General features: G+C 41.2%; 4 protein-coding genes across 13 annotated transcripts in view; 1 reads left to right on the top strand and 3 right to left on the bottom strand.

Annotated features, from left to right (window-relative positions):
* Positions 1-62: 62 nt before the first annotated feature.
* LOC134209812 (uncharacterized) lies at positions 63-5,176 on the bottom strand. Its single transcript, XM_062685840.1, has 2 exons — positions 5,005-5,176; positions 63-843 (listed from the first exon to the last, which is right to left on the bottom strand). The coding sequence occupies exons 1-2, from the start codon at positions 5,142-5,144 to the stop codon at positions 63-65; spliced, it is 921 nt and encodes a 306-aa protein (XP_062541824.1). The 5' UTR covers positions 5,145-5,176.
* Positions 1,501-2,400, bottom strand: LOC134217182 (uncharacterized; the record flags this gene model as incomplete). Its single annotated transcript, XM_062695966.1, is given in 1 exon segment — positions 1,501-2,400. A coding segment is annotated over 1 exon segment (900 nt), but the record flags the coding sequence as incomplete, so codon positions are not given.
* Positions 2,457-3,465, bottom strand: LOC134216202 (uncharacterized; the record flags this gene model as incomplete). Its single annotated transcript, XM_062695153.1, is given in 2 exon segments — positions 2,457-3,167; positions 3,235-3,465. Coding segments are annotated over 2 exon segments (942 nt in total), but the record flags the coding sequence as incomplete, so codon positions are not given.
* Positions 5,177-5,756: 580 nt separating the features above from the next.
* The window catches only part of LOC134212457 (kinesin-like protein KIF21A), a 143,804-nt gene continuing 122,420 nt past the window's right edge, over positions 5,757-27,140 (top strand). For 5 of the 10 annotated variants that reach the window (XR_009979278.1, XM_062690349.1, XM_062690346.1 and 2 more), the window contains exons 1-2: positions 5,758-6,150; positions 6,903-7,239. The gene's annotated coding sequence lies outside the window, so the exon portion shown is untranslated. Of the gene's footprint in view, positions 6,292-6,372; positions 6,396-6,902; positions 7,240-27,140 lie in introns of those variants that run through there. The other 5 variants (XR_009979281.1, XR_009979282.1, XR_009979279.1 and 2 more) reach the window with 4 other exon arrangements.

The raw sequence follows: 27,140 nt of genomic DNA, 5'->3' as shown, positions 1-27,140 counted from the left end.
GGCAGATACTGCAGCAACTTGAGCTTGTTGGGACATGTGGGATTTTGCGAACAACTCCTCATTCAGTTGGCCAATTTCAATGGCTCGAACTTTTCTAATAATGCTGGAATGGTGCCACCTTTTCTCAGTACTTTCCTACCTAACTCGCGAACGTTCAGGTTGAGCGCATGGGATTGAATGACATCCGCAACGTTCTCCAGAGTTTGGCTCTCATTGTAGTCGCACAATTTAGTTAAGTTGATAACCCGCTTCACATACTTTACATCCGATTCCCCAATCATCTGAGTAAGGGAACGAAGCTTTTGTCGTTGTAGCAAGGTATAATCCCGCGAACCAAAATAATCCCGGAGGCGATCCATAGCATTCGAATACGGAGAAATGTCAAAACTTGCAGAGCTACATGAGGAACTCGTATTCTCCAAAATATCAAGAAGCTTAGGACCAGCTTTGATTTGGAAAATACTCATTTTAATTCTCTCATTCGTAACTCCTACGAGTTGCATAGAAGCCTCCAACAATGTGCGCCAAGTCTCAAAAGATCTTTTATCAATTTCGTCCTCATCGTTCAAGGGCTTACATTCCGGAACGTTCAGGGTAGCGAATGACAGGTTATTCATAGAAGCAGATAGTGACTCGTTTTCAGTTTGCTGATTGTCAGAAGTATTAGTAGACTGAATACGCGAATACCTGGGTGATGGGCCACTAACTTTTGAGTTTATCAGCTCCCTATTTCGAGCCTTCATCTTCTTCAACTTGGACGTTAGTACAGCATTACGCTCCCGTTCTGCCTTTAGTTCAACTTCTGCGGAAGGCGCCCTTCCATCAATGGTACCAGCCAGGCGACTAAAACAGAAAATAACACAACAAGCAATCTTTAAGTAAACCATGGGAAACTATGTAGCAACTGTAAAAAATTTTTTTTTTTTTTTTAATTCATACACAATGGCTGTATCTGTACATGACAATAAACAATTCGTATCACTAGAATATATTTTCAAGTAAGAAGGCATTACCACTGCTGAACAAATTTTTGAAGTTCCAATATGTAGATACAAATTTCAGTGATGGCTTGAGACAATTGACCAGCCCGCTCTTGAACAGGATTTTCTTTGACCCAAATAGATCCAATAGTGCCTTCAAACCACTGACCAGTCCACTCCTAAACTGGGTTTTCTTTGACCCAACTAGGTCCAGTGGTGCCTCTAAACCACTGACCAGTCCACTCCTAAACTGGATTTCCTTTGACCCAACTAGGTCCAACGGTGCCTTCAAACCACTGACCAGTCCACTCCTAAACTGGATTTTCTTTGACCCAACTAGATCCAATGGTGCCTTCAAACCACTGACCAGTCCACTCCAGAACCGGATTTACTTATACCCAACTAGGTCCAGTGGTGCCTTCAAACCACTGACCAGTCTACTGTAGAGCTGGATTTTCACTGACCCAACTAGGTCCAGTGGTGCCTCTAAACCACTGACCAGTCCACTCCTAAACTGGATTTCCTTTGACCCAACTAGGTCTAATGGTGCCTTCAAACCACTGACCAGTCCACTCCTAAACTGGATTTTCTTTGACCCAACTAGGTCCAGTGGTGCCTCTAAACCACTGACCAGTCCACTCCTAAACTGGATTTTCTTTGACCCAACTAGGTCCAATGGTGCCTTCAAACCACTGACCAGTCCACTCCAGAACCGGATTTACTTTTACTCAACTAGGTCCAGTGGTGCCTTCAAACCACTGACCAGTCTACTGTAGAGCTGGATTTCCACTGACCCAACTAGGTCCAGTGGTGCCTCTAAACCACTGACCAGTCCACTCCTAAACTGGATTATCTTTGACCCAACTAGGTCTAATGGTGCCTTCAAACCACTGACCAGTCCACTCCTAAACTGGATTTTCTTTGACCCAACTAGGTCCAGTGGTGCCTCTAAACCACTGACCAGTCCACTCCTAAACTGGATTTTCTTTGACCCAACTAGGTCTAATGGTGCCTTCAAACCACTGACCAGTCCACTCCTAAACTGGATTTTCTTTGACCCAACTAGGTCCAGTGGTGCCTCTAAACCACTGACCAGTCCACTCCTAAACTGGATTTCCTTTGACCCAACTAGGTCCAACGGTGCCTTCAAACCACTGACCAGTTCACTCCTAAACTGGATTTTCTTTGACCCAACTAGGTCCAGTGGTGCCTCTAAACCACTGACCAGTCCACTCCTAAACTGGATTTTCTTTGACCCAACTAGGTCCAATGGTGCCTTCAAACCACTGACCAGTCCACTCCTAAACTGGATTTTCTTTGACCCAACTAGGTCCAGTGGTGCCTCTAAACCACTGACCAGTCCACTCCTAAACTGGATTTTCTTTGACCCAACTAGGTCCAATGGTGCCTTCAAACCACTGACCAGTCCACTCCTAAACTGGATTTTCTTTGACCCAACTAGGTCCAGTGGTGCCTCTAAACCACATTGACCAGTCCACTCCTAAACTGGATTTTCTTTGACCCAACTAGGTCCAATGGTGCCTTCAAACCACTGACCAGTCCACTCCTAAACTGGATTTTCTTTGACCCAACTAGGTCCAGTGGTGCCTCTAAACCACTGACCAGTCCACTCCTAAACTGGATTTTCTTTGACCCAACTAGGTCCAATGGTGCCTTCAAACCACTGACCAGTCCACTCCTAAACTGGATTTCCTTTGACCCAACTAGGTCTAATGGTGCCTTCAAACCACTGACCAGTCCACTCCTAAACTGGATTTTCTTTGACCCAACTAGGTCCAGTGGTGCCTCTAAACCACTGACCAGTCCACTCCTAAACTGGATTTTCTTTGACCCAATTAGGTCCAATGGTGCCTTCAAACCACTGACCAGTCCACTCCAGAACCGGATTTACTTTTACCCAACTAGGTCCAGTGGTGCCTTCAAACCACTGACCAGTCCACTCCTAAACTGGATTTCCTTTGACCCAACTAGGTCTAATGGTGCCTTCAAACCACTGACCAGTCCACTCCTAAACTGGATTTTCTTTGACCCAACTAGGTCCAGTGGTGCCTCTAAACCACTGACCAGTCCACTCCTAAACTGGATTTTCTTTGACCCAACTAGGTCCAATGGTGCCTTCAAACCACTGACCAGTCCACTCCTAAACTGGATTTTTCTTTGACCCAACTAGGTCCAATGGTGCCTTCAAACCACTGACCAGTCCACTCCAGAACCGGATTTACTTTTACCCAACTAGGTCTAATGGTGCCTTCAAACCACTGACCAGTCCACTCCTAAACTGGATTTTCTTTGACCCAACTAGGTCCAGTGGTGCCTCTAAACCACTGACCAGTCCACTCCTAAACTGGATTTTCTTTGACCCAACTAGGTCCAATGGTGCCTTCAAACCACTGACCAGTCCACTCCTAAACTGGATTTTCTTTGACCCAACTAGGTCCAGTGGTGCCTCTAAACCACTGACCAGTCCACTCCTAAACTGGATTATCTTTGACCCAACTAGGTCCAATGGTGCCTTCAAACCACTGACCAGTCCACTCCTAAACTGGATTTTCTTTGACCCAACTAGGTCCAATGGTGCCTACAAACCACTGACCAGTCCACTCCAGAACCGGATTTCCTTTGACCCAACTAGGTCCAATGGTGCCTTCAAACCACTGAGCAGTTCAGAACTGGATAAATTTTAGAACTTCAAAATTAATTTTGTTTATTGCTCGATGTTATTTATTAAATGTAATACCTAAAATATAAATTTAATTTTCAACATGTACACAATTCTCAAACGATTTTTTTTTTGCAGCTTTCACACTTCAAGCCTTCAGCCGGCAGTGCGGCTTGTATTTTCTTTTGAATTAATCACTATATACATATACCATTAAATAGAAAAATAACATTTGTTATCATTACTCGCCAATTTAATAAGCTTTTCATAAATTATTTGACATTTATTGGACGACCAGAATGATTTATACAACTAATTTCAACTTAATATGTAAAAATGTTACCAGATGTTGTCAGAAATTATCATTGCAATTTGTTATTAAACACAGTAAGATATTTATTCTGCTTGTTTTGCCTACGAACGTGATAACTAAGCCGACAAGCCAGGATACACTAATTATATCACCTTTTTTGATGAGTCGTTTTACAATCTGTGTTCAATCTGCGTTCTATTGAGACGTAGTTTACGAATAACCCCAAATAGTATGCATTCGGATAAATAAAACGTTGGGTCGAATTAGAAAAGGATAAACAGAAGCTGTATATACGAATGATCAGGCACACGGTCGCTAAAACTGGACACGATTTACAAGCAGACGATTTGAATATATTATACTTACATTACGAGTAATAAGGCCGATAAAAGGGCTGCGTTTGTTTTGGTGTAAAAATTGTGCATCCGCTAGAGCTCTTTGCTATGATGTCTGTCACTAATCTGATTGGTTATATCTCGCTTACCTAGATGCATATGCTGTATTTTTCGGTAAAATAATATACACAAACATTAGCGTAGCTGATTACAAGAATTCCAGTGATCATCAACTGGTATTGTGCACACAAGCAACGCTAGATAGCCACAAGCGAAAGACGATCTGTATTTAAAAATGAACTGCTACTTCCTTGTTGATGCGACAGAATATTGTTTTCGCTAGTTTCTTCTTTGCACGCACTCAGACCGGATGCGCGAGGCTAAAACAAAACAAACACCACCAAAACAAATCATCGCTGCACACACAACTTAGGAATCTTAATGTGCGGTGCTGACAGTAAAAATCGCACTACACTACAGCGAAAACATCACTATACTATATAAAAAGAACATGAGCTAAGGCGTTTCAAATGTGTGTTATACTATTCAAGGGCACATTATGCCACCTATGCGCCCTTGGGTACTCGTCGTGGCCGAGAAAAACGGAACTTTCAGTGGGCGCCATGTTAAATTTTGCAGTTCGCTTCCGCCGATCACAATTTTTCACAGTAAAATTAGCATTAAAATAAAACTAACCTGTTGGAAGCAACAGGGCTCCCACCGCTTGCGCCAATGTCGCAGTCCAAAGGTTCGTACCTCGAACCGTGCTTTTGACGCTCCGGACGCCTATCCGCCGGAAGCTCATCGGTCGCCGGACCATAATCTCGCCGGATCATCGCACCACTCGACTCGCACAACCGTTGCGTATAAAAACGATTTCAAGACTGAGTTCTCTCGGTCGCTGCTAACTGAGCGATAGAACGAACTTTCATTATTACTCTCTCTCTCTCTCTGGTTTTCTCTTACCAACTACGAATGGGGATTCGGTGTAATTAGCCATAATATTTAGGAATAATATTACGGTATGAGGATTGGGCGTTATTGACCACCTTTTTGAGAATATTATTTCGGTATAGTACTTATAAATTCACATTTGTTATAAATTTAATTTAAAATATTGAAATTTTATTTCAGTTAAATATACTGGTTATTATCTCTACACGTTGTTTTTCTGCAGCAAATTGAATTCAATTGCAATAAAAATGTTTAGTTTCTAAATAGGAATAAAAATAAAATCTGAACACTTCCAAGCCCATTTTCTCAGCTAGATCAAAATGTTACATACGCCGATTTGAAAAAGTTCCCGAGATTTTTTTTATCACCGTGCATTTTTCTCGGCACTCAGCCATAATATGACAGCTAAATATGATGCGGACGAAACACCCTCAAAACAAAATCACCGATTGCATTCTCCCACCCGCACACAATTTCATGCTTTCCGTTCGCGTGTATTTTGGTTCACGAGTCTCGCATCAGGTGCTTGCTTTTTCGCTTCGCAATCGTTTCGTTCAGTCAACAGAAAACATTCGCGGTTGGCAGACACGGTTTCTTCGGAACGGGTCGCTGTTTTTTGGCGTTTTTCTTGTCTAGTGCTCTTTGATTTTTTTTCGGTTTTCTTTTTGTTGTTGGTCTCAGTGTGGCGACCTCCATCGGAGACAGATTCGGTGGCTGTCTTTGCAATAAATTTATTGAAATCAAAATTGATTTTCTCTGCGGTGTCTTCAACTGAACGGACGACGGAAAATTGCCTTGCAGTGCCTGTGTGGAAAATTATTCGGCTCTCGGAGTCGGAGTTTGTGCTTGCGAGAAGTGTGAAGAAAATTATTTATCGAGACCGATTCGGTAATGGATGGAAAATTATATTTTGTGCTGTAGTGCAGTCAGCAGGTTTTTGGACGCGGAGAGCGAAAATGACGAAAATGGAAACACGCGAATATCGATTGCTTTGATCGCTAAAGTTTATTCACACTGGGATCATTGAAAGTAAATGATAAATAAATGACCTGGAAAATAGTTACTAACCGCCAGCTTTACGTGATCAATAAAAATAGCAATAATGGCTGTTCGTGAAAACAAATAGATAAACAGTAATTTATTATTTTAATGCTCTATACTTTCTTTCAAAGTAATTTTCTGCTTTTGGGAAAAGTGGTTTAACAAGTTCAGAGTCGATTTTGAAAATTCTTATTTGATATGAATTGTATATTGAATTGTATCATTAAATATTATAAATTGGAGAAAAAAAATACGTTTTAATTAGATTTTTGTTTATATAATTACAAAAGTATGTACTACAATTATTTTAAAACATCCCAACTATAAACACTTTTTGAAGGAATAAATCACATATTTATTTTTGTTGCACATTTTTTCTAATCTTTTCTAAAATGATTGTCCTCAAATTTGCTTATAGAACTTAAGATGCAAACAAATTACGTGGCGTGGTTCTAACTTTCTGTTTCTTTGATGTCTAAAAGTTTTTTTTCGGTCATTGAGCGCTACGCTTGAGTTAGTTACGTAAACTAAAATTGATAGTTCCGTTAGTGTTCACCGATCGGATTTGTTTTTTAATTAAATTTGTATCTTCTCTACAGGGACACAAAAAATCACATGCAAAAGTGCAAATAAATTAAAAAATTCCTACCTGAGCATAAAGCCTTGTAATCGGCTTCCAACCAATGTGTTGAGACAAACAATAAAGATTCCGTGGTGGTGTTGGATAATTGAAATTCCAAGAGTTGAAATACAACGAAGAAATTGATCAATGTAGATTGTGGATGTTAAGTGCGAATTTGTGAATAATTTTCGAGATTGGATTTATACGCAGCCCTGTGTGCGAAATTTTTAATAACTCCGGATTAACATAAAAATTGGAACGCAAAACGCCAGCCAGCCAGCCAGCGAGTGGTGGCGGAAAGAGAAATCCATCAGGTAGGTGTACTCCATTTATTGCCTGTTCGATTTGCATATACCTTTGCGCGTAGGTATCAGCAGGTACCTACAACGCCTCGGTAAAAACTCAAATCCATCGGAGCGGCGACCTCCTCTGGATAGTCCCGATCTTGCCAGGTTTCCATCAGTGCGAGTTTCATTCATGGATTTTTTCGTTGTTCAGTTGTTTCTTTTTGGATGCGGTGCGCTCTCGAGCTTCGATAGCTTTTGTTCAGTCTCTACTCTTTGTTTTGCTTTCAAGCAGCTTCTTACATAATACGCAAAGTGGTATTCGTATCTATCTTCACAAGCACTAGTCTAGTGGTATTGTGGACGGGAAGTGTTCTTGATTCTTGAAAGCAGTGCAAATAAGTGCCAATTTTCATAAAGCATTCCAAAAAGTAGTTGGCAAAACTCTTCGTTATTGTCGTAGGCTACGTTTTGCCTTTTCTCGTTCACCAAGGTGTATCGAAAAGCCTATAAGTCATCCAAAAACAAATTCCAATTTACGAATCAACTCTGCTCGACGACTTAAGATAATATATATCAAATTTTTGTATATATTCTGATACTTATAGTTATATATGCAATAAACAAAGTGGGCACCTTTTTATGAATGGTTTAAGGTTAAAACTTAAAGAAAATTGGCAATTTTCGCTCTGTGTGTAAAGACATTGTTTACAACACACCTGAAAAATTTGGAAAAACCTTCGAAAATCCGAATGATGGGTAGGATCAGTTTATCAGCTCGCAGATGACTTGCGATATATCCGAACCGAAAAGGGGAAATGTTTTGCTATGGCAAGCAATTTGCTCCTGTGGCTTAAAGAGTTCTCCGTATTTCACAAACAACGGTGAAAATTAAAGATTAGAATGTGTCAAAAAAACGACTTCTCTCAGTCTACCGAAAGAATTACGGATCCTTTATTGTTTTGGCCGGACCGGGCATCGGCTCACTACGCTTCTGTTGTTGAAAATGCCAAAATACCCTAAACTGCGTCCCATTGAAAGATACTGGGCAATAATTAAGCGGCATCTTAAGGAATATAGAGAAGCAAACTCTGTTGACAGCTTCAAGAAAATTTAATCTGCGTGTTGTGTTTAAACAACTATTTAAGTTTTAACAAATTTAATAAAATGTCTTGCTTGGTTGACAGCTGAATACATAATGAACTATTTTATACTTCTACGTCATCAGGCATGCTCTGATATTAATATTTCAAATCCTAGCTTGCTATGATGGTAATATCTCCTTTTTTTAATTGGCTAGATAATATAATCTTGATATTTTCTAGGTGGTCGAATGATCCTTGTTGGCCTCGGAGTCCTTAATTGTTCGGGCTGATTTGTTGTTGAGATGTTTGCGTCTTCTTCAAAAGATTCAAAGAACTCTTCGCCTACTGAGCTATCCTGGTTGTTAAAGGCAACATCAAAAACTGGATCAGATGGCTCAACTTCCAATGGTGGATGTTGTTGAATCGGGGTTAGCAGCTGAATAGGTACATTTTTCTTGCGGAGTCCAAATTCACTCACGAGGATGTCAAACGGAGTTAATGGTTCTTCAGGCTGTACTGTATCTTCTTTGGTAGCTTCGAATAGTGGACGAAGTTGGTTTACGTGCGAACGAATCAGTTGCCTCCTTCCTACTTGCTGATTTAAAAGAACATTGTAGTTTACAGCACCGATTGCTTCGATAATAGTGCCTGGAACCCATTTCCACTTGCTAGGAGTAGAATACACCTTTGCATAAACCTTTGCACCTGCTGAAAACTTCTTGTGAGGCTTGTTCAACTGGGAGCAGGTACGGTTTGGTTTTGGTCGTAATAAATCCAGTGTGGTTCGCATAGTACGGCCCGACATTTCTTGAGCAGGAGAATTTCCGTTCAGTATAGCACTGGGTGTCGATCGATAAACTTGAAGAAAAGTTTGAAGAGCATCTGCAGATGGTACTTCATCCCCTTCAAATTTTTTTCGTAGTGATCGTTTCAAAGTGCCAACGAATCGCTCTGCTTGTCCATTTGATTGCGGATGACATGGTGCAGTACGGATGTGTACAATTCCAAGCTGGTCATACATAGCATAGCATAGCATATGTGATTGTACAAATCGTGGGTGGCTATACAATGCTCATTTGAGCAATCTACTGTATATTGTCGCAAATTGGTACTTGGGATTAGTACCTTTTCCTATACAGTAGCAGTTGTATACCTGGCCACGTCCTTACAATCACGAAAGGAAGGGAAGGAATGTTAGTTCAACATCTACTAATGAAGATGCAGGGAACCCATACTACCTTCATAGATGTCTCGGGAAGGAAAATTTGTGTTAGTGGGTAAGGTGAATAATAGAGAGCTCTATTCGACAATATAGAGCGTTTGTCAATAACAGTATATGCTGAAAAAATATTAAAATATATTCATCAATTTACTTACGAACCGTCCAAAAGAGGACAAAGTAACCTGGATTTTACAAATGCTCAACCGCACATTTATTCACTGAACATCAAAATCAGAACCAAAAACTCGGATTTTACGAATGTTCTAAATCCTACCTGAAACACGTCCGATCACGCACCAATTGTTTACTCACTCGGCCGCGCGAACTAATATTTCGGCAAATCGCGCGATCGTTCTGCTGTCCGAAACAAGAGCCAACACGCACTGAACTAATTAACTTTACTACCGGCCGCGCAATGCAAAACACAAAATTCCGAAACAAGAGCCAACTCGCACTGAACTAATTAACTTTACTACCGGCCGCGCAATGCAAAACACAAAATTTCGGCAAATCGCGCGATCGTTCTGCCGTCCGAAACAAGAGCCAACACGCACTGAACTAATTAACTTTACTACCGGCCGCGCAATGCAAAACACAAAATTTCGGCAAATCGCGCGACCGTTCTGCCGTCCGAAACAAGAGCCAACTCGCACTGAACTAATTAACTTCTCTACCGGCCGCGCAATGCAAAACACAAAATTTCGGCAAATCGCGCGATCGTTCTGCCGTCCGAAACAAGAGCCAACACGCACTGAACTAATTAACTTTACTACCGGCCGCGCAATGCAAAACACAAAATTTCGGCAAATCGCGCGATCGTTCTGCCGTCCGAAACAAGAGCCAACTCGCACTGAACTCACAACTCCAAGCTGGTCACACATGTGCTTAAATTCACTGATTGTAAATTGTGTTTTATTATCGGACACGACTGTCTCTGGTATACCGAATCTTGCAAAAATTTCCTTGAGGAAGCGATAGTAGTGGTTGATCGCATTTGGAAGATTTCAGGCCATTTTGAATAAGAATCTACCACTACCAAATAGAACATTCCATCCAACGGTCCAGCGTAGTCCATGTGAATGCGTTTCCAGGGACCTTCTGCTCGAGGCCATGGCTGTGGTTGGAAATGCGGTAATGACTTGGCAGCGCTTGCACAGATACTGCATCGACGAACAAAGTCTTGAATATCTATGTCAATCTTTGGCCAGAAAACAACGCTCCGAGCAATAGCTTTCATCCTTTCGATTCCTTGATGTCCCCGATGAATCTGCTTTAGAATTCGCTGACTATACAAATCTGGAACGACGACACGATCTTCCATCATAATATAGCCATACGATAGACAAAGACTCGCGTCGCAAATAGAAAGATTGAAGCTGTGATAAAATACTGTTTTTACAGCGTGGCCAACCATTTTCAATATGAATCTTGACCTGCTGCAAAATTGGATCCTTACTGGTGGTGGCCTTGAGCATCTCGAAATTTACTGGAAGCGATTCTAAGTTTCCAACCAAGTCGTTGATTCCCTCTTCCAGATTGATGGCTGCGATGACGTATTCCTCTTCAGGCTTTTGATGGTTTGAAATTAGCCTCGAAAGAACATCTGCATATCCGAAATTATTCGTTGAGACATATTCCACATCAAAATCGTACCCCAGAAGTGACAGGGCCCATCTTTGCAGTCGATTCGCTGTATGAAGTGGAATTCCTTTTTTAGATCCAAACACTTTAACAAGCGGTTGATGGTCGGTTTGAAGTTTGAATCTTCTTCCCAACAGCATACGACGAAACTTGTCGAATTCGTTTTTAAACCTGGGTCAGTGCCAACCCGAACCCTGAATAAAAAAACGTTTTCAGTTCCATCTGTCATTGGATATGGTGGTGTGCGTGGCATCGTGTTTGTTTTGATTCGAAACATATGATCGACACCATACCGGACTTTACCAGTGCACTGGCAGTTTGTGGGCCACAACGAATCAGATCATGATAAAAATGATCAAGTACGCGCTCTGATTATTGCGAATTACGAAATTTACTTTTGGATGGATATATCTACCCCAGATTCTCTATTCCTTTTCGCTTCTTCAGGAATTCCTCCGCAAGTTCTTGCAGGCATTTACTCGGAGTTTCTTTCCGGAATTCCTCCGGATGTTTCTTCAGGTATTCCTTCGGAAATTTCTTCAGGAATCTATTCAGAAGTTCCTCTTCTTCCTGAAGTTACGTTCGGAGCTCGGGAGTTCGTTAGGAAAGTTCCGAAGTTCCTTAAAAATTTCCTTCGGAAGTTCCTTCAGAAAATCTTTGGAACATTCCTTCAGGAATTCCTCCCAAAAATACTTCAAAACTTCTTCCGAAAGTTCCTTCAGTAAATCATTTGGAAATTCATTCATGAAATCCTAATCAAATTCATTTAGGAGTTCCTCCAGAAGTACCGTCAGGAATTCCTCCGGAAGTTCCTCCAGAATTTCCTCCAGGTAATCCTCCGGTGGTTCCTCCAGGAATTCCTCCGGAAGTTCCTCCAAGAACTCGTCGGGAAGTTCCTCTAGAAATTCCTCTGGAAGTTCCTCCAGGAAATCTTCCGGAAGTTCCTCTAGAGATCCCACCAGCTGTTCCTCCGGAAGTTCCTCCAGAAACTCCTACGGAAGTTCCTCCAGAAATTCCTCCGGAAGCTCCTCCAGAAATCCATCCGGAAGTTCCACCATAAATTCCTCCGGTAGTTCCTCTAGGAATTCCTCCGGAAGTTCTCCCAGGAATTCCTCCGGAAGGTCCTCCAGGAATTGCTCCAGCTGTTCCTCCAAGAATTCCTCCGGTGGTTCCTCCAGAAATTCATTCCGAAAGTTTCTCTAGAAGTTCCTCCGAAAGTTCCTCCAGGAATACCTCCAGAAGTCCCTCCAAAAATTCCTTCGCAAGTCCCTCCCGAAATTTCTCAGGAAGTCCCTCCAGAAATACCTCCGGAGAAATTCCTGGAAGAGCTTCCGAAAGAACATTCGGGAAAATTCTTGGAGGAACATCCGAAGGAATTCCTGATGGAATTTCGGGGAAAATTAAATATAATGCAAATGTTGACAAATATCATAGGGAATAAAAAATTTCCGTAAAACGGCTTTCGATGCGCATTCTTTATTAAATGCACAAACAGTTTCGTTTTACTCTGGTTTGTATTTCCTTCGGCTTGTTTATTCCAATCTATATGGTTTTGACAGTTGAAGTGCAGTTGTATTGGTGAACCTGGTGCGAAACCGTGAAACAACACAGTGCGAACCCGACAGCTTTGGGGTTGGAACTAGTGCGAACCTAGTTCCAACCTGAGCGAATAAAAAAACACTTTGACAGCACTTAGGTTGGAACTGGTTCCAACCTAGGTTGGAACTTTTTAAAAACGAATTCGACATTATGCAATACAGCAAATACTAACGCGAGCGCTTCTTTCTCAACCTGGCCATAGTTTTGCTCTGCTGCTGTCAGCGTTCTTGATGCATGAGCAATTGCTTTCAGTTGTCCATCAGGAAAACGATGTAAAATAACTGCGCCTATACCAGTTTTTGAAGCGTCGCTGGCTACAATCAATTCTAAAGAAAGATTGTATTGGGTAAGCAGTAAGTCTGATTGTAAAACCTTCTTGATGTTATCGAAAGCTTCCTGACATTGTAGAGTCCAAATGAATTTGTTTTCTTTTTTAAGCAACTCGTCCAGCGGCCTTCGAATTCGTTGAATTTCTCGTACAAATTTACCATAAAAATTAGCGGCACCGAGAAAAGAACGTAACGTGCTTGAATCCGTTGGTCGTTTCATTTCGGCAATAGCTGCAACTTTTTCTGGATCGGGCTTGATACCGTCTGCGTTGACGATGATGCCAAGAAATTTGATTTCCGGCTGGTAGAACTTGCATTTCTCCGGACGAATACTGAATCCATATTCCTTCATGCATGTGAAAAGTGCTTCAAGAATACGATCGTGCCCTTCTTTCGTGTCACTGTGGACAAAGAAATCATCCAAGAAATTGTTCACTCCTTTTAATTCAGCAATCATTTGGCTTGTAAGTTACTTAAAGGCACCGGGCGCAGATTTCACACCAGGGAGTAGACGGTTAAATTGAAATAAGCCTCGATGAGTATTTATAGTCAATATCTTCTTTCATCATCAACCTCGACCTCGACCGGTCTAGGCAATATTCGGATTGGAAATTGTCTCGACTTCCCTGAGCATAAAAGTATCATCGTGTTAGTCTCATGATATACGAATGCAAAAATGGTAACCTCGCAGTTAATAACTGTGGAAGTGCTTAATGAACATTAAGCTGCGTGGCGGCTCTGTCCCAGTGTGGGGATGTAATGCCAATAAGAAGAAGAAGAAGAAGATCCATTAAATGAAGCGGAATGTGAGTTGTTGCAGATTGCAGATGTTCTGCAAGGGCTTCTTCCAGAGATCAAACGCGTCCATAAAATCAAGACCCAGAAGATTAAGTCCATTCACGGAAGTCACAAAACATGTTCCTTGCCTTGCATCATTCTTAATCTCCATGGTGCAACCGAATTCTCCAAGTAATGGTAACTGGTCACCGGATGCTGTGTTCGCTCGATGTCCTGATTTTGAGAGAGCAGGAGATCCACACTTTCTCCAAGACTGCTCGGGGATGATAGTAATATCTGAGCCACAGTCAAGTTGTAGCTTCACAGTTTCTTGGTTGATCCTGGCGGTTACATACTTCCGATGAATGCTGAGGTGGTTCACTGAACGAATGTGGTTTGACCTTGCTGACTTCTTTTTGTTTTTCTTTGGCATCTGGCATCTTTGACTCTGCTGAAACACTGATCTTGTTTAAACAACTACAGTAACCTTCCTTATGCCCCTGCTTTTTGCAAAACTTGCAGACATGATTGGAATACGAGCAATCCTTCACAAAATGCATCCTTCCACATTGCCAACACAATGAACGGGGTACTGTAGATTCTTTTGATTTGGATTCCAGGGGCGTCTCGTGAACTTTTGCTACACCTGTTCTACCATGCTGGTAAAAAATATTCATCAAGCTGAGTGGTTTCGAATGAAAGTTGGACATTTAATTTAATATTACAACCTTTTCTTGTACAACTTAACCAAATATTATAAAAAAAAACAATTTAAATAGAAAAGATTTACAAAACAATAAATGACTTATTTTTCTCTTTTGTTACAAAAATGTTTTAAATTTAGATGCACTTGAAATTTTAGACTCTCGCAAATCGTCTAAAATCTAACTTGGTAACAGTTGGCAATAACTGGATATTGCTCAGAATAAAGATCTTTCATATCGGCTCATTCCACCATTCAGGGTACACGGGTCCCATCGCCGCTAATATTTAAACTCTCACATATTTTGTTGCTATGAAAGAAATGTTATTAACCATTATTAGTATAATAATTATATGTAGTATATAATTAGTATATAATTGTATACAACAATAATACAACAACAATAAACAATTATTATTGTTTGATGCGACCCCAGATTGTGACGACCAATGAGTCACATTTACCGTGGGGCATCAAAATCCGTACACTTAAGCACCTTAGTATATGAAAAAGTCATAAGAAAATAGGAATTGAATGTAAACGAAACGTTCGTCATTGACACAGGATCAAGAAGGTTTCTACTTTAGAAGCTGAAATGTGTTCCAGTCATTTAATTTTTCAAATTTAGTGAAAACTATACCTTTTTCTCTAAGTTGATTGTTTTTGAGTACATATTCGTAAAAAAGCATTATTTAATGTCTCTTTTAAAAACGCAAATATTAATTTAATATTGTTCTTGATGCATTGCATATTCATCACGAGAAAAAAGAAAAACAAACTGTTTCCAATCATCGGCGCGAAAGCGTGCGCGGTGCGCCTTTCGGCAAAGCACAGCCCGATACTACGATCGAGTCTAACCGAAGGTGCGTCGCGTCGTTGATTGTTCTCGCAGCGCGTCGAACGGGTTTGACTCTTGCGCGCATAGCAGAACTTGCAACTAAACGTGCTTGCTTCGCATTCGAAAGAGGATGATGTGAGAAAATGGAGAAAGCTGGCAACGCTCACGCTGGTTCTCTGCGCGCGGAGAACGAGTGAGCATATCAAGGAGGAAATTATTTCAAATCATTTGTCATGGCGCAAAACTTAAAATTTGACTTCTGGCAGCGCTGCTGTTGGTTCTTCATTATAGATCGTACGATTGGCAAAAGCTTTCTATGTGATGGGGTGTGGTTTTTCGGAGAAACACACATTCAGCTCCAATTTGACTGTACGCCAAGCATGTGGCGTTAACTTGATCTGCCTACGAAATAGTTTGTTTCTTTAGATATTTAGATGTTAAAATCATTTGAAATATTACGTGAAGCTTTGTTTAAAAAAATTACTGAGTAAATTATTTGCCCTAATAATTAATTGCCAAGACATTAATTTCTTACTTCTGACCTAAAAATGGTTACCTGTTCCATGAACAGGTAGAACGTATGGACGAGTCGCCCCTGTTGGATTCCAGTTGCTGCTTGTGATTTTGAATTGCTTGTACTGATGAAAATGACTGCTTCTCCACCAATGCCGTGTCATGCTTTAGGTTTGCTATGCGTTGACACTCAATCACAAGTGCTTCCAAATTGATGTCTTCTGCAGCTTCAGATTCAAGTTTGGCCATTAAGCGAGTTCTAACATCTGCTTCCTTTGACGATTGCAGTCCGCAAATAAAAATCAGTGCTTTGAATTGGTCGATTTTGAGCTTTGATAATTCAAATTCTTCACACACGGTTCACGCTTCCGGCGTACGAGACAAAGTCATCTTGTTCATTCTTGATTAACCGGAAACAGTCATAACGTTTGCTGAAAAGTGACTTCTGGGGACCGAAAATCACCTTTAGTTTCGCCACGACCTGGTCGAACGTAAAGTCACGCGAATGCTGCGGCAGGAGGTGGTTGATGAATTTTTCAACAACTGCTGCAACGCTTAGACTTCGCAGTGATAAGACGAATCTTCGCTTGGTCGTCCAACCCTCTGCCGTCTGCTCTGAAAAGATCTACGAATTTGCTGAACCAACGGTCGAAAGTCATTCCTACTGTAGGATCGTAGTGGAACTCCTTGATCGCTGATGATAATGATTCAACGATCTGTTCTGCGCTTCGCTGAGTTGTCGCCGGAACTGCTTGTGGATTGGCCAAGTGCTCCAGGAGAAGTAATAACCGTGCATTCTGATCAGCCATCTGCTTCATCAACTGCTGCGTTGAAAGTTGCGCCGAACCGGAAAATCCACTGTCTCCACCTTCAGCCATCATGATTCTAAGACGTTGCAAATTGAAAATTCTTCAAATATTCTCGTCGCCAAATTGTTGTAGTTAAACAACTATTTAAGTTTTAACAAATTTAATAAAATGTCTTGCTTGGTTGACAGCTGAATACATAATGAACTATTTTATACTTCTACGTCATCAGGCATGCTATGATATTATTATTTCAAATCCTAGCTTGCTATGATGGTAATACTGCGGTACAACGAAAAGTTACGGAAGAAGTTGTGCACAATCTAATGGGAGGTATCAAGAGAAAAGTCCGAGCATTCATCAGAAATAAGAAGTAAATATTCTAAATCAAGTGAATTCGTTCATATGTATGTTGATTGTCATTTATAAAGCAACCTTAATAAACATCTTCCTTTGAAAAACAGGTGTCCACTTTCTTTAGTGAACAGTCCTACTACAAAACTCTACAAAACATAACTCATTGTAACGCCGGTGTTAAAATTATTTACTTCAGGCGGGTTTATTTTTTAAAGGACACTTTAACATGAAAGGCAAAAACTAATTTCATAATTTTATATTTATGTTTAACGCCGTTATTTTTGTGAAAAATAAATCTGTGGAATGGACGCAGCAAAGGACAGAATTAGCAACAGCATCCGTTTCGACTGTGGTGGTGGGCTGGACACGTTGTCACAATGTCGGACCGTTGCCCGGTGAAAATGATTGCAGCATGCAGCATGAAGAAAGATCAGGTGAATAGCAACGTGCAGCTATGAATGATGATTTAAGTTGAGTGTGTTACCCTAATGAGGCCAAACCATCCACAGTATGCGATTTCTCTATTATATTACTACATAGTTTGTTCCAAATTAATTTTGTTTTCGCAATCTTCTGAAGCGTTTGTTACATAAATGCCCCATATTGATGGATCATTGATTAATAACATGCCCGAACCGTTTGGCATAATGCGTTTCGTGGTTAAAAGCCAATCGGCCATCACACGACCGACAGGCAGTAAAAAGATCGTGAGCTTTGGGGAGCACCCATCCAATCCAGAAGAGACTTTCCGTTCGTCCCTATACTTAGGCATGAATGGGATGAAATTCGCAATGTCAGAAAACATAAAGTAAAGTGAACGGAAGGTTTGGAAATCGGGGTCGTTTAAGTTCGCAAATTTCTATCTCCAACCAACCCAGTCCTCCAGTAGGTACAGCAACATAAACGTAGCTGGCTGTTGGCTGGTGGTGGTTTGGTTCCACCCTCGAAGCGGCGGAAAATATTCACCTAGCGAGGCAAAATTGGGGTGAGTCCACGTCCAGTAACACGAACCTAGACCAGACTCGTTCGATTCCATCCGCCACGATTCGATCTGTGTGTGCGGAGCCCACTTTGCGTCACAACCATTCAACCGAATTTGGTGCTTTCCTAGTCGTTGCCGGCAAGCCAGCGTAGGTCTGTCGTCAGTGGTACTCATGCTCGCATCATCTGTTCGTGACAGACTCATATTTATGTGTCTGCCGTTGTTGGTTGTGTGGATTCTACGAGAGGTGGGTATGGTAAAACAAGAATTAACCACTAACATTTTTGGTGTTTCCAATTAAATCCAGTAAACCCTATCAGCATTATCTCTAGAAGTCGTCCGGTCAATTTATTTCAGGCATCAGACAGAGTGTGCAATAGTGGTTGACATTTTATAATTCTGCGGCGCCACACGATGAAGTGGTGGAATCGAGTTTTTTTTAGAATCTGATGGATTGCTGCGAATTCTAAATGGATAATTGAATTGGTGTACGCGTAGGATGTATTCTGAATGTTTATTTGTTTATTTTATTTATATAGAGTGACGAAACATTTTCTAGTAAGTAGGAACATTAATGATTGTATTATACTTTCGACATAGTTGATATTTATACATCATTGACAACTTCTTTTATAACTGAATCTTACTCAATTGATAGAAATATTGTGGTGGATCACCGGATCAATATTATTCATTCCTTTTCGAGCAAAACAAACTATGGAGGTTTTAGCATGTTTAGTGTAAACCAGTTTAAACGCTTTGACGGCAAAAGATGTGAGTGGAATTAGCAAGACTAACACAAGGAAGATCATTTAGGGTTACGAGTTGAGCTATTCTGCCCATGATTTCATAGTTGACGTATCAACCATTTGAAGTTTCAGCGAATTTAACTTATTACGCGTTTATAAGGATTTAAGGAATATTCAACCGCTGCAATATCGATACGTTGCTTATTCCAACTCTCATTTCAGTGTTTACGGGGTGAAATGTTTTAAATTTTGCGATGTTTGTCCCTAAATTATTCGAAATACATGCGAAAGTGCAATGGTTGTTACGTCAACCATGAAATCATGGGCAGTATTGATTTATCTTCTTCTTCTTATTGGCATTACATCCCCACACTGGGACATAGCCGCCTCGCAGCTTAGTGTTCATTAAGCACTTCCACAGTTATTAACTGCGAGGTTTCTAAGCCAGGTTACCATTTTTGCATTCGTATATCATGACTCATGAGGCTAGCACATGCCCAGGGAAGTCGAGACAATTTCCAATCCGAAAATTGCCTAGACCGGCATCGGGAATCGAACCCAGCCACCCTCAGCATGGTCTTGCTTTGTAGCCGCGCGTCTTACCGCACGGCTAAGGAGGGCCCCAGTATTGATTTATACATTGTTCAAAAACGGCGTTTAGGAAAATCGGTCGCATCATACTCATTATATATACTATTTTTATTCCATAATGGTGATATTAATTTTGACCTTGAATTTCAAAACAAGAGTTAACCCACTGAAACAAACAGCAGTTAGAAAGGAGTCTAAGGTCAACTTAACTGAAAAAGGGGATTGTTATCAGCAAGCGCTACTTGTAAATCCTAAACCAAAATGGATAGCAACCTATTTGGAAATAAACTTTCCATCGAATATCCTCCGTATGCAATCACCGAAATAAACACATCCAGAATCCAAATGCACCCTCGTTTTTCGGAATTTCCACGGCATTCTTGTTTACGGAAATGGCACTTCGTGTTTTCCCCTTCTGTAGTGCGGATATGAAGTTCACATGAACATTATTTCTTCGTCACACACACCTACGCCAACAGAGTGCTCGCTTGGCCCTATCTCACCCATGCACATTGCACAGTTCCGTTACTTTGCCGCGTTGTTTGATGTTCTGAATATCCCACAACACAAACATCGTCCGCTGAGAGACGATGAGGGGTTTTCTATTGCAAAAGGGTCCGCTTCGTTTTGAAGGCCAAAATTGTTTCAACTACGATTGTGAAGTGGAACGGTGTGCCTATTTTGCTGAATGCTTTGGTGTTTATGAATCACTTAGTGTCCGAGCTACGGAAGTGGTATAGATTTGATGAAATCGCAAAAATAAGCCTCACGATTAGCTGGATGATAATGTGCTAATTTTGTCATTTTTCGCTTACTATCACCACTTTAACACGATATTGTGTTAAATCATGTGACTCAATCTTTCACTTATCGGGTACCAGTAATTTCAATTACGCCAAAGTCGAATTTTCGCGCGTTTATTATAAATTACAAAGAATCCCACTGATGGAGTGCTTCCTCTTTTATCGCCTACTCTAATTTAGCTGCAATCCAGTCGAGCTTACCTCAATTTTGATAATATTCTTTAATTACTTCACATGTAGGGGAGTCGGGGCATAATGAGTATATAGGGTGAAAAAGGTACCTAAAATTTCTCTAAAATAACAAACTTTGAAGTTAATATACATGATTAATTATATATAATTGCGCGTCTTTGGAGAAATGTTACAATGTTAAAAGACTTCACTATTCCATTTACTTCCACTTCCACTAGTGGAAGTAAATGGAATAGTGAAGTCTTTTAACTTAGTTAATATACAGTAGATCTCTTCATGTTTTCAAAAAGTATCAGTAATTCAACCGGAATCACAACTCATATCATCTTCATATAGCGTATACGGCTCCAACATTGGTCCAATATGCTACGGTTAAGCACATTTATCGTTATAAATCTTCATATATTGCATTTCCAACCAGAATTATTCCATCACCCAGCTTGCTTACTTTTGGTTTTGAGGCCAAACAGCAAAGAACGACGATGAATGTCCACAATATCTCATTTGAACCAGCGAAAGTCTCGAGCAAAATGGACAAAATGTTGACACATTGTTCCTATCAGGTGGAAGTTTTTTCAGCCCACTTGGGACGAGTGATTGTTGATTTCGAACATACGAAAGATAATGATGGGTTGCTGTTTATATAACAAGCAATTTTGCTTGCGTTGAATAATGGCAGCATGCAAACAAATGAAGAAAATCAAAACATCTTATTGAGCATGGATTCTAATTGGTTGCATGTAAGATACTACCACACTGACTGTAAGAGTGCGTTCTAGATTCCCCCAATAGCATGCTTACCGGGGACATGCTAACGAAAATACGGTTATATGACATTTATTTTCCAAATATTTACCATATTTGCAAAAGAAGATGTTTAGAAAAATGAAAATTGTATTAAAAACTGCAATTGCAAAAAGGTTACATGTTCTAGCCCTCATGTTGTGCCTTCAAACAAATTGCATAATGCATATGGTAATTATTGGCTGCCGTATAATTTTGAGATTTTTACTGCTAGATGAAACCATTGCAGTTGTGTTGTGTGATCGATTACTCTCAAAAGAATATCTTTTTCCAAAACGTAAACAATGCTTTAGGTGGGGATGATGCATAATGCACTACTAAAGAAAGCCAATTATAAAACTTAGTCTAGGCAATTACTTGCTTGATATTTTGCATAAACAGTTAGAACTCTGCCTACTATCTGATATTATTACGTCATCATTCATAAATACAATGATTGGATGCTTGTTTTCAACGCTGCCTGCATTTAAGTTTCATGATTAGTACGTGCGTTGGATTCCATTCCTCTCTATATCGATCAGTTGTTGTGAATCCTCTCAAAACTTTCACGTGTTTCAACCAGGGTCTCTTAATTCTAAACAGCGCATGAGCTGATCGCATTGAGATGTCTCAATGCGACTCATCAATGATAATGTGAGGTACCGGTTTGAACATGACTCATATTCCGAGCGTTCATCCCGTGATTTTAAATAGAAAATGTTACTTAAGTCCTTTTGAAAAGTTAAGCGAGAAATTGTTTTGTGGTGGAATGGCCAAACCTTTCTCTCGGAATGCAGTCGTCCGCCGAACCAAGTTTAACTTAACAATTTACTTTTTTTCTAGTCTTGCTTTTTAACAAACAACTCAAATCGTGATCTATCATGTACATACTTTCATTCGAATTATAAGTTAATCGAACGCTACTCGAGTATCGATAAGCTGCGAAGAGTAGGATGGTTTCTGGTGGGAAACTTTTCGACTCTTTGGGCATAGTGAATCTAGTGTACATGCCACAACTGCTACATAATCATCCAATTGGCTAGCATAGAACGGCATAATACTCCTAATACTCCTAAAGCCAGCCCTGTTCTAGTTGACCAGTTTCAGAATTGTAGAGTCATAGATGTTGTAAAAGAATTGCATTTTTATGAAGGTTGAAGCGGAACCGCCTCTTGCATGAAATTAAGAGCACCGGTTCCCTAATAATAAGAGAAATGAATAAAGTTCTGAAACATATTGCCAAGATAAGTCAGAGAAAACATTTTCAGGGAGATATGCAACAGTTTGCTGTTGAAGCGCTCTACGCACAGCTGGAGCAGAAATACGATGGATGCCCACTGCGGGACGCAAAATCGTCATCGGTGACATGAACTGCACACCGTATCGAATGACAACGGCTAACGATGCATAAACTTCGCAGCCTCCGCCGGAATGGTAGTCCGAACCGCCTTCTTTCCCCGCAAAAATATTCACAAGGCCACATGGCGATCACCTAACCAAGAAACGGAAAACCAAATCGACCACGTTCTAATCGACGGTAAATTCTTCTCCGACATCACGAACGTCCGCACTTACCGCAGTGCGAATATTGATTCCGACCACTACCTCGTTGCAGTATGCCTGCGCTCAAAACTCCCAACGGTGTATAGCACGCGTCGAAGTCGGACGCCGCGGCTTAACATTGGGCGGCTACAAGACGGTAGATTAGCCCAAGAATACGCGCAGCAGCTGGAAGTGGCACTCCCAACGGAGGAGCAGCTAAGCGCAGCGTCTCTTGAAGATGGCTGGAAAGATATTCGATCCGCCATTGGTAGCACCGCAACCGCTGCACTTGGCACGGTGCCCCCGGATCAGAGAAACGATTGGTATGACGGCGAATGTGAGCAGTTAGTGGAAGAGAAGAATGCAGCATGGGCGAGATTGCTGCAGCACCGCACGAGGGCGAACGAGGCACGATATAAACGGGTGCGGAACAGACAAAAGAAGAAAAAGCGCCAGCAGAAAGATCGAGACCGTGAAGAGACGGAGCAACTGTACCGCGCAAATAACACACGAAAGTTCTATGAGAAGTTAAACCGTTCACGTAAGGGCCACGTGCTACAGCCTGATATGTGTAAGGACTTAAGGTGATTATACAATGAAGCCAGAAATCGGCCATTTTGTAAACCACGTGCTTTTCCAATATTTTTTTCAAGACCACGAGATGAAAGAACCATTAGGCGTATGGGGCTGAAATAATGGTAGATCGTTTGCTTAGTTATGCTGAACAATCATAATTTGAGTTTCGGCACTGTACGAAAACTATTACGCCAGATTTGGGCTTTTAAAAATGTATGTAGATAAACGTGTGGTGAATTTGAAATTCACCACGGGCTTCATTCTATAATCACCTTAACGGGAACCTTCTTACGAACGAGCGTGAGGTGATCCAAAGGTGGCGGCAGCACTACGAAGAACACCTGAATGGCGATGTGGCAGACGAAGATGGCGGTATGGTGATGGACCAGAGAGAACGCGCACAGGACATAATTTTACCGGCTCCAGATCTCCAGGAAATCCAGGAGGAGATTGGCCGGCTGAAAACAACAAAGCCCCTGGGGCTGACCAACTACCATGAGAGCTATTTAAACACGGTGGTGAGGCACTGCCCGAATAAAAAATACAGTAGAATAACAATACAATTTATTGTAACACTACTATTAATAACATTAAATTGGCAATAGATTGTATTGTAAATGAAACCATAGAAATACATTAGAATGCATTGTTATGAACCATTTACTCAAATGTAAATGAAGTTTTCGCAATAGAATGTACGGGTTGTTAAGTATCGTAACTATACAAAATCTGAGATTTTTCCAAACATTTTTTTCGTCACACAATAGAGTGTATGGTTAATATATTGTTGAAATATGCGAACAAAACTGTTCAAAATACAATGGATTGTATTGTACTTGTATAGTAAAACATTACGATTTTTGATTTCTCAGTTGTAACAGCTTTACTGTTCAACAATGCAATTTAAAGGGAAAAATGCATATTTGGCGCTTTGAGGCAAATATTGTTATATAGTTTATATGCAATGTAAAGAAACGTTTCAAAAGTTATCAATGTATGAATCTTATGTACGAAAATGTTTAAAAAACTATTGCAAGTATTACATTAGTGAAATATGTTGATGTATTGTATCCTCAGTGTGGATACAATCTGTGCAACCATCAAGAAACAATATATCCTATTGTATACCGTACATTGTATGGTAATTCAATTGTTTACACAATTGAACCAATAGTACATTTTTATCCGGGTGGCTAGAGCGCCGCACTGGGTAATTACCAAGATTTGGGAGGATGAGGTTCTACGGCAGGAGTGGATGGAAGGTGACGTGTGTCCCATCTACAAAAAGGGCTATAAGCTGGATTGTTGCAACTATCGCGCAATCACATTGCTGAACGCCGTCTACAAGGTACTCTCCCAAATTTTATGCCGTCGACTAGCACCAATTGCAAGGGCAATACCAGGCGGGTTTTATGGGCGAACGCTCCACCACGGACCAGCTGTTCGCCATTCGCCACTGCAGAAATGCCGCGAATACAACGTGCCCACACATCATCTATTCATCGACTTCAAAGCCGCATATGATACAATCGATCGGGACCAGCTATGGCAGTTAATGCACGAACACGGATTTCCGGATAAACTGACACGGTTGATCAAAGCGACGATGGATCGGGTGATGTGCGTAGTTCGAGTTTCGGGGGCATTCTCGAGTCCCTTCGAAACCCGCAGAGGTTATTTGGCAGAGCTATTTGGCTTCGCCGACGACATAGATATTATGGCACGTAACTTTGAGAAGATGGAGGAAGCCTACATCAGACTGAAGAGGGAAGCTAAGCGGATCGGACTAGTCATCAACACGTCGAAGACGAAGTACATGATAGGAAGAGGTTTAAGAGAAGACAATGTGAGCCACCCACCGCGAGTTTGCATCGGTGGTGACGAAATCGAGGTGGAAGAAGAATTTGTGTACTTGGGCTCACTGGTGACTGCCGAAAATGATACCAGCAGAGAAATTCGGAGACGCATAGTGGCTGGAAATCGTACGTACTTTGGACTCCGCAAGACGCTTCGATCGAATAGAGTTCGCCGCCGTACCAAACTGACTATCTACAAAACGCTTATAAGACCGGTAGTTCTCTACGGACACGAGACCTGGACGATGCTCGAGGGGGACCAACGTGCACTGAGAGTTTTCGAAAGGAAAGTGTTGCGTACCATCTATGGTGGGGTGCAGATAGCGGACGGTATGTGGAGGAGGCGAATGAACCACGAGTTGCATGAGCTGTTGGGAGAACCATCCACACCGTTCACACCGCGAAAATCGGACGACTTCGGTGGGCCGGGCACGTAGCCAGAATGTCGGACAGTAATCCGGTGAAAATGGTTCTCGGATCCGATCCGACGGGCACAAGAAGGCGAGGTGCGCAGCGGGCAAGGTGGAAGATGACTTGCGGACCCTTCGTAGACTGCGTGGTTGGCGACGTGTAGCCATGGATAGAGCGGTACAAATTGGTTTGGCAAGCGAGAGGAGCAACCAAACGGTGAGGCCTCATACCGTATATTATGGTGTCAAATTGTTGATTCAGTATTATCTGTTTAGATGTATGCTGAATAAATGTAATAATGAAAAATGCATCCAGAAATGTTAACATTGCTTAAGCAAACCGAAGGGTGTCTGTACTCGAGACCTATCCACAGACGCACTTCTTAATCCAGGGCATTTGTTGTTAGGGGACCTATTATTATTTATTGCTCGTCATGAACAATCTTTTCGTGAAATTCCTACGAGCTAAACAACCAGATACGAAGAAGTTCAAACATTTTGGTAAAGGTGGAAAGTTGAACCCCTCAACAACCTACAACAGCAGCGAACATATAAATGGTCTTCTGAATAGCCAGACATGATGATCTGACAATAGTTGTGCCAGATAAAGGGTGATGCGTTATAACCAAACTGTTGAATTACGAGATGCGTAATTCAATTTAATCCTGGACCCGATATTCATATTCATGTTCAAACATTATTGCTAACAGCTACAGGTGAAACCATTTGTATCATTTTGAGAGATTATGTCTGTTAAGTCGTTAACAGGTATGGATCGTTTTTGGGATTGTGTGAAAAGAAATGATCATATAGTCCCCATTTCGCCTCGTTTTTTTAATCAACACATCTTTTCGCCACATTTCTGTACTGACGAACAGTGACAGTATCTCTTCCCGATAGTCATAATACAGCCACCCACTTACTGTGCTCATTATGCCCCAAATTCCCATATATGGAATGCTACTAATCTATATAGTTGCATGCTACTATCGATTATTTGGTGTCGATATAGAGAGCATCGCATGCCTACAGCAGCTCATCAATTACAGCATCAACCACCGTCGCGAGTTACCCCGCGCGGTGTGCATCTGCAAGTCATTTCGTTTATAGTACGCTGCACGGTGAATGTACCTTTCGGTTTTCGAAACTGAAAAGAGCAGACACATAATTACCGATAATGAGCATGCGAGCGAGGGCCAATTTCGCAAAATGCTCCGCAACCACAAGTCAATTTTCGATAGTGATTCACCTCATGATGGTAGTGTTTCGTGCTGCCAGGATTTTTGGCCCCAATTTGATTGATCGGAGCCGGGAACGGGAAGCTTTGCAAGGCACTAGTCTACCATAGCTATGTAGTGCAGTAATCAAATGCTAATGTGGTTTGCCTGCTAATGCGATTCGTTTGTGAATTTCGTTGCTCATCTATGTAACGAAAAAGGGAAACTATCGTCGATTGTTGTTCTTGGCGGACCAACAATATCAACAAAACACCATCGAAGAATCCAAGGTTGAGCAGTCGAATGTGTTTGAAACAACTTCCCTTTTCCAAAAAGGTGTCACTTCCATGTTGAGATCGC

This window comes from Armigeres subalbatus, chromosome 2 (assembly GCF_024139115.2).
Source record: "Armigeres subalbatus isolate Guangzhou_Male chromosome 2, GZ_Asu_2, whole genome shotgun sequence".
Lineage (NCBI taxonomy): Eukaryota > Metazoa > Arthropoda > Insecta > Diptera > Culicidae > Armigeres > Armigeres subalbatus.
This window is presented reverse-complemented; position numbering and strand designations above follow the sequence as displayed.

Bases quoted from the DNA above. Each gene is read 5' to 3' on its own strand.
- LOC134209812 (XM_062685840.1), bottom strand. From the start codon at position 5,144: ATGATCCGGCGAGATTATGGTCCGGCGACCGATGAGCTTCCGGCGGAT. The intron at 844-5,004 runs GTTAGTTTTATT...TTTCTGTTTTAG, and splicing joins AGCCCTGTTGCTTCCAACAG to TCGCCTGGCTGGTACCATTG.